The sequence below is a fragment of the Zeus faber genome (genome assembly GCF_960531495.2).
Source record: "Zeus faber genome assembly, chromosome: 7".
Classification (NCBI taxonomy): Eukaryota; Metazoa; Chordata; class Actinopteri; order Zeiformes; family Zeidae; genus Zeus; species Zeus faber.
Window position 1 is genome coordinate 22,685,533 of NC_137203.1, and position 11,232 is coordinate 22,696,764.

At 46.0% G+C, this 11,232-nt stretch overlaps 1 protein-coding gene across 1 annotated transcript in view; it reads left to right on the top strand.

The window, feature by feature from the left end:
* Nucleotides 1-11,232, top strand: part of adgra2 (adhesion G protein-coupled receptor A2) — a 34,516-nt gene that overhangs the window by 20,081 nt on the left and 3,203 nt on the right. Inside the window, exons 3-18 of the mRNA XM_080003330.1 lie at nt 4,914-4,985; nt 5,984-6,055; nt 6,167-6,238; nt 6,566-6,729; nt 7,107-7,320; nt 7,524-7,688; nt 7,802-8,000; nt 8,112-8,261; nt 8,363-8,524; nt 8,630-8,824; nt 8,924-9,113; nt 9,283-9,491; nt 9,651-9,778; nt 9,897-10,020; nt 10,103-10,251; nt 11,034-11,123. Of these exons, the coding sequence (XP_079859456.1) occupies nt 4,914-4,985; nt 5,984-6,055; nt 6,167-6,238; nt 6,566-6,729; nt 7,107-7,320; nt 7,524-7,688; nt 7,802-8,000; nt 8,112-8,261; nt 8,363-8,524; nt 8,630-8,824; nt 8,924-9,113; nt 9,283-9,491; nt 9,651-9,778; nt 9,897-10,020; nt 10,103-10,251; nt 11,034-11,123 (2,355 nt within the window). The remainder of the gene's footprint in view (nt 1-4,913; nt 4,986-5,983; nt 6,056-6,166; nt 6,239-6,565; nt 6,730-7,106; nt 7,321-7,523; nt 7,689-7,801; nt 8,001-8,111; nt 8,262-8,362; nt 8,525-8,629; nt 8,825-8,923; nt 9,114-9,282; nt 9,492-9,650; nt 9,779-9,896; nt 10,021-10,102; nt 10,252-11,033; nt 11,124-11,232) is intronic.

The window sequence follows — 11,232 nt, forward strand, 5'->3', positions numbered from 1 at the left end:
TACCAAACCCAATGCTTTTTATATACCAGTAACTCTCTCGCAGTCAAATTCGGCAAAACTCGATACACTTTCAATGGCATTTCTTCTGTGGAGGAGGCCAAGCGCTCGCCATACTTACCCCCCCCCACTTCCGTTTGGACTCCTTTTCTGCCTGACTTTCTGCTCCCCTCTCCCAGCGCTCTGTTCCAGCCCCTTCCTCCTCTCTCCACAGTCTCTACAATTCAGGCTAAATATTCACACAGGAGGACAATGGGTGGATATCGAGCTGTTCCATTGAAATTTGACTTTGGAATAGATACTATTGCTTTGATATTGACATGTCATCCACTACTTTTCCGTTTCCAAGGCAACTTGAACAGGAATATTATAATGAGTTTATATATTTTTGTTACTTATTCTGTGAATGCTGTAAGGTCGTACCCCTTACATGCCTTGCCTTCACACCATCATTTGTCTGACGGGCTATTGCTGGGATGAATGTTTATTTTCCAAAAGTGATGCTCATTGTTTTTGACTGCTGTGCACGTTAAGTCTCATGCACTGCTCATGCAATCATAAACGCAGCCAAAGCAGGCACCGTCCCCCCTTCTCCCATTGGTTTCAAAAGCCAGAGTCAGAGTCAATAACCGGTTGTGGTTCCAGAATTTTCCTTGGCAGAATAATATGCAGCTCCCTGCTGCAGACTATAGAAACCTATAATCAACTACGGAAATTTTACACTTCAATTAAAAAGTGTATATTTCTATTTCTATACACCCCTTCATTAACAACTGTACAGTTGGATTCATAGTTTAGGTTAGTGTCACTCAAGAGCCGAGCTGGAGGCCTCGTGCCCTCCGACCATGTTATTGCGAGGGCTGCCGCATCTTGGACTGCTGCATAAGTGAGCTGGAAAGTTGTGCTTTCATACCCTAGTATTAAAGGTAGTGGAAGCTTCATCGATAGAATGAAGCTTCAGAATATTTGTACTCCATATGTCAAGAACATTTCGAGCTTTCGTCTTAGCTACCGGTTTAGCTTTAAGGTTGAAGCTTTGGCGGCAACTGGTCTCCAGATGAGCCGAACGAGTCGGGGAAAAGTAGATTAGGCGTCCAATCTGAAAGGAACCAGAAAAAGAAAATAAAGAAAATAATCTGAGGAAGGCAAAGCAAAGCAGGAAATTAGTAGAAAAAACAAGAGCTCGGCAGATCCTGGTTTCCTGTTTTGGCGTTTGGCAGGGGGGGCGTGAGTACGTTTTGGGTCTGTGTTACAGAGCCCCCATTGTGAGCAAGTGTGTTGTGGAATGGGGAGGTGGGATCTCAGGGGCCATACACAGGGCCGATTCTGCTCAGTGTAGAGCCCCACTAAACCCACCTGCCCCTCCCTATGGGGGAAAAGCAGCTAGTAAAAAGAAAGGAGAAAAAGGAAACTGTAAAAATAAACGAGCAAGGGCCTCTGTGCGAGAGACGCCAACCAGACAGGAAATGACACGCAGCACAAAAATGGTCTCCGTTGACCTCTGTCAGGAACCTAGGTGCCAGTTAGCCACTCAAAGCCACTCGCCTCCATTCTGGAACCCACCCTTTGTCCAAACAAAAGCACCCGAATATACATTTGTTTCATTTTCCTGAGTCTACTGGCAACCAGAGATGGGACCAGAGCACAGTACAGAGAACAGGCCATGGTATTCCATGTATTTCTATTAAGACACTTGTGTTTCCCAACCCAAGTGAAACAGGAAATTCTTGATTTCAGCGTGCCGATAATGAGCGGCCATTCCCCAGTTATAGTCATTCTCCCAGCTCTCCCCGGGCCCAGGGCCTGAACAATGTGACTGGAGCACTCCAGACTCTTACACTGCGCTCCTGATAAAGGAGCACTCCAAGTCTGGAGCGCTTCAGAGCCCATGTCTTCATTATGACCCTCTTTCTGCCCTACAAGCACATCGCTCCTCTCCTGCCTGCATGGGGCACAGGTGCTTCTAGACGCGCCCCGCGCCCCATCCCCAATATACAGATGACTCTTGAGTCCAGTGTTGGATCGGCCCCATTGATCATGAAGAGTTTTGAAAAAGAGGGTAAAAAAAGACAGTCTTAAATGGCAGCCTCTGGTGTTAGGCTGAACGGAAGCACACAATGGCCCCTTTGGACTGGGAGTGGGCAAGACCAATCACTCAGACCACATATGGAGCCAGGGTGGATAAAGCACGACACCCCTGGATTACAGGTTTAAATTCAAAGAGAATGTAGAAAAGACCCATCGTTGTGAGGGAACAAATTAACATGTATTTTCTGATGAACAGATTAATTTGAAGTCTCCCGTGTGTTGTGCAATGAACTGGTAAATTAGTGTGCAATTTCTTCCACATCATAATATTCAGCGGCTTTGGAACTGCAGTACTTAACCTTTGTTTGATGGTTGTTCTTGGTCTTTCTTGGTTTCTCGGTTGTCGTCAGTGTCGAGGCCGCTCAGCTGTGACGCTGATGCCACGAGGGGGACGGAGGATTTGTGTGGGAATTGGGGTAGGGGCGGGTGGTGGAGGGGTGCTGTCCTCTTCTAAATGGGAGGGGGAGAAAGGTCCCCAGAGCGTCGGGCCATGTGAAGGCCATGTGAAGCTGCTGGATGTATTGGAGCTAAGACGGGGTACGAGGGATGTAGCCGGGAGGACTGAGGCTGGAGAATGGCCTTTAGCAGGCACAGGAGCTGGGACTTGTTCTGCAGGGCCCTCCTGTTGACTCTGTCGGGCTCGCACACATTCCCCAGCTCGGTGATAAGAGACTGTATGAGAAGCGTGGACAGTTAATATTTATCAGGCCAAAGCACACATTGCGATGGATGTTGACATGCTGTGAAAGGAGAGATTGTATGCGAGTTGGGGCATACACACGACTGCTTGAAGACTTGTGGCCGTCAGGCTCATGTCACCACTTTGGTTTTGGTTTTGCTGTCAACACACACTGCCTTGTCACTATGCATCGTCATGTGTTTTATCTCTTCAATCCTGTGAACCAGATTTGCATATGTTGAGGGATGAATGCTTGTGCATGTATTTATATAAATTTGTGCGCGTCAGTTTATGTAGGTGTCTGTTAAAAAGAGAATAATAGGTTGAAGGTCAGAGAAAGGAAATTGTGGGTTGCACCTCATCTTTCAACACTGCACTAACTAGCCCCAGGACACGCAGACTGGAAATCACGGCATTGTTCTCTCCCTACAATGGTCAACACATGTCCTAAATAATATACTGAGGGGCTATTTCTTAACATTACCATGCACTCCACGTTCAGAGTGGATATTGTCAAACCACTGCTCTAACACACATGAAAACATATGCATATTTATAGTGGCATACTGTATATAGACGGTGAGTACATTGAGAATGACTCTCAAAGCCAAACATGCTCATCCTAAGAGTTTTGACACACGCCGACAGATACAAAAACACAGAGACAAAAACAATCACAGAACCCTCCGCACATGCCCACACAAATACACAGAAACGTGCCCACAAACACACACCTAGGTAAAAACATATACAATCACATGTAAACACACATGGACAAAGCACACCCGCCCTGACATGTAGAACACACCGCGTTGATTAACAGAGGTAATATAGCATACACGTAATGTGAGAAAGAGGTTAGTTGAACCTGTGGTTAAACTTAAGTTTCCGTCCCTGTGAAAAGCTGTGAAACCGTTGGGGTGCTCTATCATAGAGTCTGGCAAGTGGTCAAAGAACAGGCCTGTGTTGTTCAAGGCTCAGAGAGTTTGAGACCAACACATCAGACCTCATCTCGCTGGTTAGAGGCCAAATCGCCGCAGCTCCATCATTATAACTTGTCTCCCATCTCTAATCCTGACATGACTGATGGCTCCTGAGAGCTCAGCTAGAAACGGTCTTGACTGTCCTCCAGTCGTACCACACTGACTTATTTTTACTGGAAGCCATTATTCTAAAAGGGTTCTGTTGCCCTGATTGGATGAAAATAGCTCATCTCTTGGACAGTAGAGTACGCTGGATAAGAAAACATTGAGGCTCTGCATGCTATGAGGCGGTATGGTTGAAAATATAGATGCAAGATAATTCTTTATGGACCAGAGTGCCACAAATGACCCTTGAGGTCCTGCCTACCACAGTGGCATGCTGGGTAAGAGTGTGGAATGGAGGGAAATGCAGTCTCTATAAACTCCTCATGTTGATGTCTGTGAGCTCCTGTAAGGAAATCCTCCTCTGCGGTCAGTCCTGTGGGAACAGGCATTTTTGCATGCTGTAGGAACAAGGATCACATTCCAGACTCGCGTAGGCCCTGTCCCGGCGATAACTGTCTGTCTGCTGACCTTCTCTAACCTTGCTATTCCCACCTGGCCAATAAGAAGAGCGTGTTGGATTCAGAGAGGTTAATGTATGCAGGTTATCTGATGAAGAGGGGCATCTGGCCGAATGGTTTCAACACATGGCTGTGGACACGGCAGGGGAAGAGGGTGGAGGGAAACGCAGCGGACAGTATGAAACGAGATCTTCAAAGGCAGTTAGGATGAGTTAATATTTATGGTTTGGCAAATGCTAGAAAAACTTTGTCGTGGGAAAAGAAATTTTTTAAACAAGCAGCAAAAAGGCTAGAACCCCACTCATAGTTGTTCAAGATTACACCAATATTTTCTTTGGTCAGTATTTGCATCTTTGCAGGCCTCAAGAACAGCTGGCCGGTGGGGTATAATTTCCAGTTTGTGTGCAGAAATCGACTGTGCCCCACTGGTTCAACCATGTTTGAAGCACATGTCTCCACTCCTCTCATTTTCACCTACACTTAAAATATATATTTTTTTCATTTTATTTCCCAGAGTCAGGATTTGGCCTCCCTGTATGTGTTGGACAACTTTTTCTCTCTCTCTCTCTCTCTCTCTCTCTCTCTCTCTCTCTCTCTCTCCAGGGACCTCAAACATAACTTGATCAGCACCATCATGCCAGGAGCTTTCCAAGGTCTGTCTGAACTTCGGAAACTGTAAGTAGACATAAAAACGACTCTCATTCCGTTAGGGCACAAGGCAGCTTTCATATTAGCACAAAGATAAATACGCAGGAATTCAGAATTGATTAATTCCGTCTGAAACTGAGTAGGAGTTTAGAAGAGTTCTTTCTTCCTCTTATGGCAACACAAGCTGCAGTGTCCGGCACATTCTTGAAAGACACAGTAGTTGTTAAAGGGACCGGCCAACATATCCCTGCATATCTATCTTAGGGCCATACTGTTATGACAACTCATGGCAGATGTCATGCATTATATTGAGCCCCTAGTGTTAGTGTGACCATAAAGGTCTGGCCGCCTTGTCTAAGTGTTTCTGCTGCTCTGTGTTGATCTTTGCGGGAGCCCGGGATAACATCTCCGCCGCCCTGCTAGCTCACCATTAAAACCTCAGGGCCACGGTCATTTTACTCTCCCCTCATCATTCTGTGCAGCAGGTTGGCGGCCGCTCGTCAACGTCGCTCGTTTTAGACATGCCAAGGTTCTGGTCGCGGCATGGCCGGACGTGCCGGTCTTCTGTGCGCCGACCCCGCCACTCTCGCCTGCTCCCCCCTACTTTTGTTTTGCCTGCAAGGTCTGGGGCTTCTCAAAACAAACAGGGCGAGATAAACACATGCTCTGGACAGCTCTCTGCTGGGTAGCGTCAGGGATGCAGCAGAGCAAATCCCACTCTGGCCGTAGACATACATCACACTCAAAACACAGAACACAGACCGCAGAGGCTTTTTTTTACCCCCACTGGTGATAAGATTTGACAGAGATCTTCTTGGACTGATGATAAGCAAAGGTGGTGGGGGCCATTGTTTAATTATAATGTATGTAGGATTACAAGTCCAATACTTTCAGATGTCGTCCTAGACACGGATCATTTTATGACATTGCAATTACTCTGTATCTTTGTGTCAAAAAAATCAAAAGCAGTGATGCTGTAATTTTGCTAATGCATTTATTTTTATTTTTTTTGTCATGTGTTTTAGTGACCTGTCCAACAACCGCATCGGGTGCCTGACTCCCGAAACCTTCCAGGGTCTGACCAACCTAACCAAACTGTAAGGGACAGAGATAAATGAACTGAAGAATACTGTTTGTGTTTTTTGGGGGAAAAATGACTTTGACTTTGATTTGCTTGTATTTATTTTATATGTGTATGTACATGCTAGTAACCTTTCCGGAAACATCATATCAACTTTGGACCAAGGAGTGTTCCAAGAGTTACCGTCCCTTAAGTCAGTGTAAGTACTACAAACTCCACTTATATTCTCAAATTTTTTACTCTCACTTTACTGTATAGCAGAAAATATTTTCAGTTCAGTACAAAATTACATCAATAAATGCAACAGTTAGGCCGCAAAAAATATTACAGTTCCTACATTTAAGCAAATATGCCTTTGTATACTTCTATCACATGTGATATCTTGATCCTTTAATGCACTGACTAGAAAACACATTATAGCTGAGCTAGATTGAACGAGCTTTTAGAAGAATCGCATTAAGGTGAAAGGGCACATTCTCTCGTTTTGTTATCTGCCGTGACAAATGACCACACCTTCTGTTATTAGGAACTTCAACTCCGACTTCCTGTCATGTGACTGTGGGCTGCGCTGGGTGCCAGGGTACTTTCGCACCAGTTCTGCCCGACTGGGGGATGAGACGCTCTGTGCCTATCCCAAAAGCCTGCGGGGAAAGCCCCTGCGCAGACTGATGGAAAACCAGCTGAGTTGTGGTGAGATCCTGGATACAAACTGGGTGCATATGGATAAGGCGGTTCACCACTTTGCTTCAGACTGTATATTCACAACTGCATTATCTCAAGATGTTCCCCAGTGTTTTTGGAGGATCAGCACATGAGTTGGATGGGTTGCAAGCAATCTTTTCCCGCAGTTCGGAAGGGGGACATATTTAAGAAAGCACCAGTGGGTTCTCTTAAAAACTAATCTTGTGGTTTGCTTTTATGAATTGGTGCTGCCTGCATCCAATATGTCTGAAACAACAGACTCCCAAAAGCTTCTGTAGAAACATCTAACTGAGGCTAACTAATAAAGCAGCAGTGCACAGAAAGAGCCATATGAAGCTGAATGGGTCTGATCTTATGTTGACCAGATGGTCCTCTGGAGCTCCACACCCTGTCCCTGCTGCCCTCCCAGCGCCAGGTGGTCTTCAGGGGGGATCGCCTGCCCTTCCACTGCACCGCTGCCTTGGTGGACAAGATCACTACCTTGCACTGGCGTCACAATGGCCACCTGATGACATCTGACCCCGAAACGGGAATCCAGCTGGAGAACAGTGTTGTGCATGACTGCACCTTCATCACCAGGTGAATCTCTATTTCTACGGCTCTGTCTCTGTCTTCTAAAATCAAGAAGGGCTTGTGCTTTTCTTATTCTAATCATGTATAATCGAAGTTGAGCTTAGACGCTCTCATTTTAATCCCTTCAGACATGTGCTTATGTGATACATCACATTATGTCATCTAGCAGTGATAATAAAGTAAATAATGTGCCATATACTGTTCTGCAGTGAGCTCATCCTATTCAATGTGCATGTGGAAGCCAGTGGAGAGTGGGAGTGTGTGGTGACTACTGGGCGGGGCAACATTTCCCGGAGTGTGGAAATAGTGGTGCTGGAAAACAGCGCCTCCTTCTGTCCAGAAGACAAAGTTGTCAACAACCGAGGGGAGTTCAGGTAATTCACAGCAACGGTATCCTGATTATATTCGATTGACCAGAGCTGGAGCCGCTTTTGCCATGATGGTTATCATATTTGCCTACCCATAACCGCCTGGTGTTGCATCCCAGGTGGCCAAGAACTCTGGCCGGAATTGTCTCTCACCAGTACTGCCTGCAGCTGCGTTACCCCTCCCTGCCTATGGAGGGAGATGTGGAACAGAAGAAAGCCTCTCGATACTGTGACCGTTCTGGAAAATGGCAGGAAGGTGACTACTCCACCTGTCACTATACCAACGGCATCACCCGTGTCCTTCACACCTTCATCTTGGTCAGTCACACTGTTGAGTCCCATTCATCCCATTGTTCATGTTCAATTCACACCAAGTGAAACCATTATTGTCGACCCACACCCCTGACATTTTTTTCTCCTGTATTTCAGAGGCCAATCAATGCTTCCAATGTTGTCACTGTGGCACATCAGGTGCGCTCCTATACTCTGGAGGCGTCAGGTTTCACTGATTCAGTGGATGTGCTCCATGTGGCCCAGATGATGGAGAAGTTCATGGAGTATGTCATCCAACTTCGAGAGGTGAAAAAGACATGGAACACTACATTTTCATTTTGTTTTATTTTTCTCTGGAGTCATATTATTAACAGCACAATGAATAAACTAACTTTGTTTTGTACCAGCTGTCTGAGGTGGTGGTGGAGATGGGTAGTAATCTGATGCAGGTGGATGATCAGATCCTGGCCCATGCTCAGAGAGAGAAAAGAGCCTGCAGTTCCATAGTTTACTCTTTGGAAACGCTAGCCTGGCCTCAGCTCCACAGCCATGCCCAAGATCTATCAATGGTAACCTATTAATTTGACACTTTCAATTTTCAACATAAGCTTACGAAGTTGAAGCAAAGCATACTTCACTGTTATATGTGACTTTAATCCATCTGATACCTCCAGGTGTCGAGGAACATTGTAATGGAAGCCCACCTGATTCGACCTGCCCATTTCACCGGCATAAGCTGCACTGCCTACCAGCGTCGTGAGGTCCTAATGGGCGCCATGGCAGCAGAAGAGTCCACCCATGAACAGAATCTCAACTTCCGCTGCACAACAGGCTCCCATAACACCTCTTTAAACAGTTTCCCCCTGAAGGTTAGAAGGGAGCAATTGTCTTGAACTTTCTGCCAGAGCTAAGCACAATTTAACGATACAATAACAGCCACTCGTGCCTGTTGGTGTCTGTTCTTCCAGAATTCCATCGCCCTGGCCTCCGTGACTCTACCAGCCTCTCTCTTTCCTCCTGACGCTCCAGCAGATTGTAAGCTGCAGTTTGTTGCGTTCCGAACAGGCAGTTTTTTCCCCCTCTCGGGGAACTCGAGTGCTGCGGGGGAACACTCTCGCAGGCGTAGCGTCAATACCCCGGTCATCTTTGTAGGCCTGGGTGAGGAAGCCTGTCATGCTTATTATAAAGCGACCACACTATCTGCCAGATGTTTTAAATTCCAACGTTAATATATTAATGGCATCTTTCCCTTTTGGAACAATCAGTTTGACCGTCTTACTGTGTTCATATTTGATTTTTTCCTTCTCTCGGTCTCTCGCTTTGACAGACGGTTGCAACATATGGAACCACTCAGACCCCATATGGGTGTCCCTGCGCCACTTGTCCCCCGGTACTGACCCAGTGGCAGCCCAGTGGAGCCTGCGGGGGCTGGAGAGGCAGGGAGGCTGGAGCCAAGATGGCTGTCAGCTGGTCCACAGTGACAGTAGCACCTCTACATTGCGCTGCACTATGCTTAGCAACTATGCTGTGCTGCAAGTAAGGAATCCTGATCACCTTATTTTTTATTTATACTAGGTCCTCTTTGATTAGCGACTCAAAACGGCATTAAGATTTGGAAAACAGAACTTAAATGACATCAGAATGTTCATTGGGGATAGTCTTATCCTTCATGTGCTATCATTATGCTTTTCCTAGGAGGTGCCAGACTTTCCAAACTCTTCACCTGTCTCTGTGAGGATACTCCACCCTGTGGTCTACGCCTGCACTGCAGTGCTCCTTCTTTGCCTCTTTACCATCATCATTACACACATACTTCATCACAGGTACTTTCTGTAAATGTATGCATGAACGTGTGTGTGTGTGTGTGTGTATGTGTGTGTGTGTGTGTGTGTGTGTTATTTAGGGCATCCATCTTCAATTAACTATTCTTTACCTGTGCAGCTCAATACACATATCAAGAAAAAGCTGGCACACATTACTGAATACCTGCTTCCACATTGCCATGACAACTGCGATCTACGCTGGAGGCATTAGCTTGACCAGCTACCCACTGGTGTGCCAGGCGGTAAGACCTTGCTTCTAGCAGTCATCTGTTTATTTGTTGTGTTGTGTGTTAGCACAATATCTGATCAGTTTGTCTGTGGTAGGTGGGCATTGCACTGCACTACTCCTCGCTGTCTACTCTGCTGTGGATTGGAGTCAGTGCCAGGGTCATCTACAAAGAGGCTGTTTGGAGAATGCCCCGGCAACCAGTGGGAGAACCCTCTGCTCCTCCTACTCAGCGGCCCATGCTCAGGTCAGTAATGACATCAAAGCAACGCAAGAGGATGGATCCAACTCACCTTCATCAACTTCAATTGGGGAGGTTTTCATTCAATGTAAACTGTGGTTTATATAGTATTTGAGACATAAGTCCTTTTGTGTAAGACCACCCAAAATGAACCCAGTCAAAGACCATCCTTGTGCCTAACAACCAAAGACTCTCTGTTTTTCGGAAACCTTGGAGGGAAATAGCAGTTGACTGGTACTGTGAGGCACAAAAAGCTACAAGCCCAGATGTACACCATGAACTCCTAGCGGGGGTGGGCAAAAATGTATGAGTCCAGCCTAACAGAGGCTGAGGGAACTGTTGTAAATCTCTGCAGGGTGATACAGGGGGTGCACTGTTAATTCTCCCCTCTTTTTTTCCCTCCCCCTCTTCTCCCCCTGACCCTGTGCTTCTGGAACTGTGATCACACATTGCACTTCTGACCCCTCTGTCTTTTCTAAACCACCCCTCTGTCACCCACTCAGCCACATGGGAGCAGTCCTATACTAACTCCCTGCCCTGTTGTAAATCACAGTTTCTACCCTTCTGGCATGATGGCCTTTGTAGCACTTTATCAGTTCCAAATATGAGGAAACAGTCATCTCCGTTCATATCGTACACAGACACAAAGACGTAAATAAAAAATAAACTCAAATGTCCTTTATCAAAGTGCAAAACATAGTGTACATACATGAAATGCATAAAAAAAACAACCTTTCCCAGTCCCTGACGAAGATTGTTTCTGAATGCTTTCCTATCTATTCCTTAAGGTTCTATTTGATAGCCGGTGGAGTTCCTCTTATAATCTGTGGGATCACTGCAGCTGTCAATGTCAACAATTATGGAGATAACAGCCCTTAGTAAGTGCTTCTCTTTATTTTTTATACCCTTCAGCAATTTCACCCCTTGACCGTGTATGGTTTTGCGTAGTGCTGGACAGAATATTTTTATGTTTTATGTTGAATACAG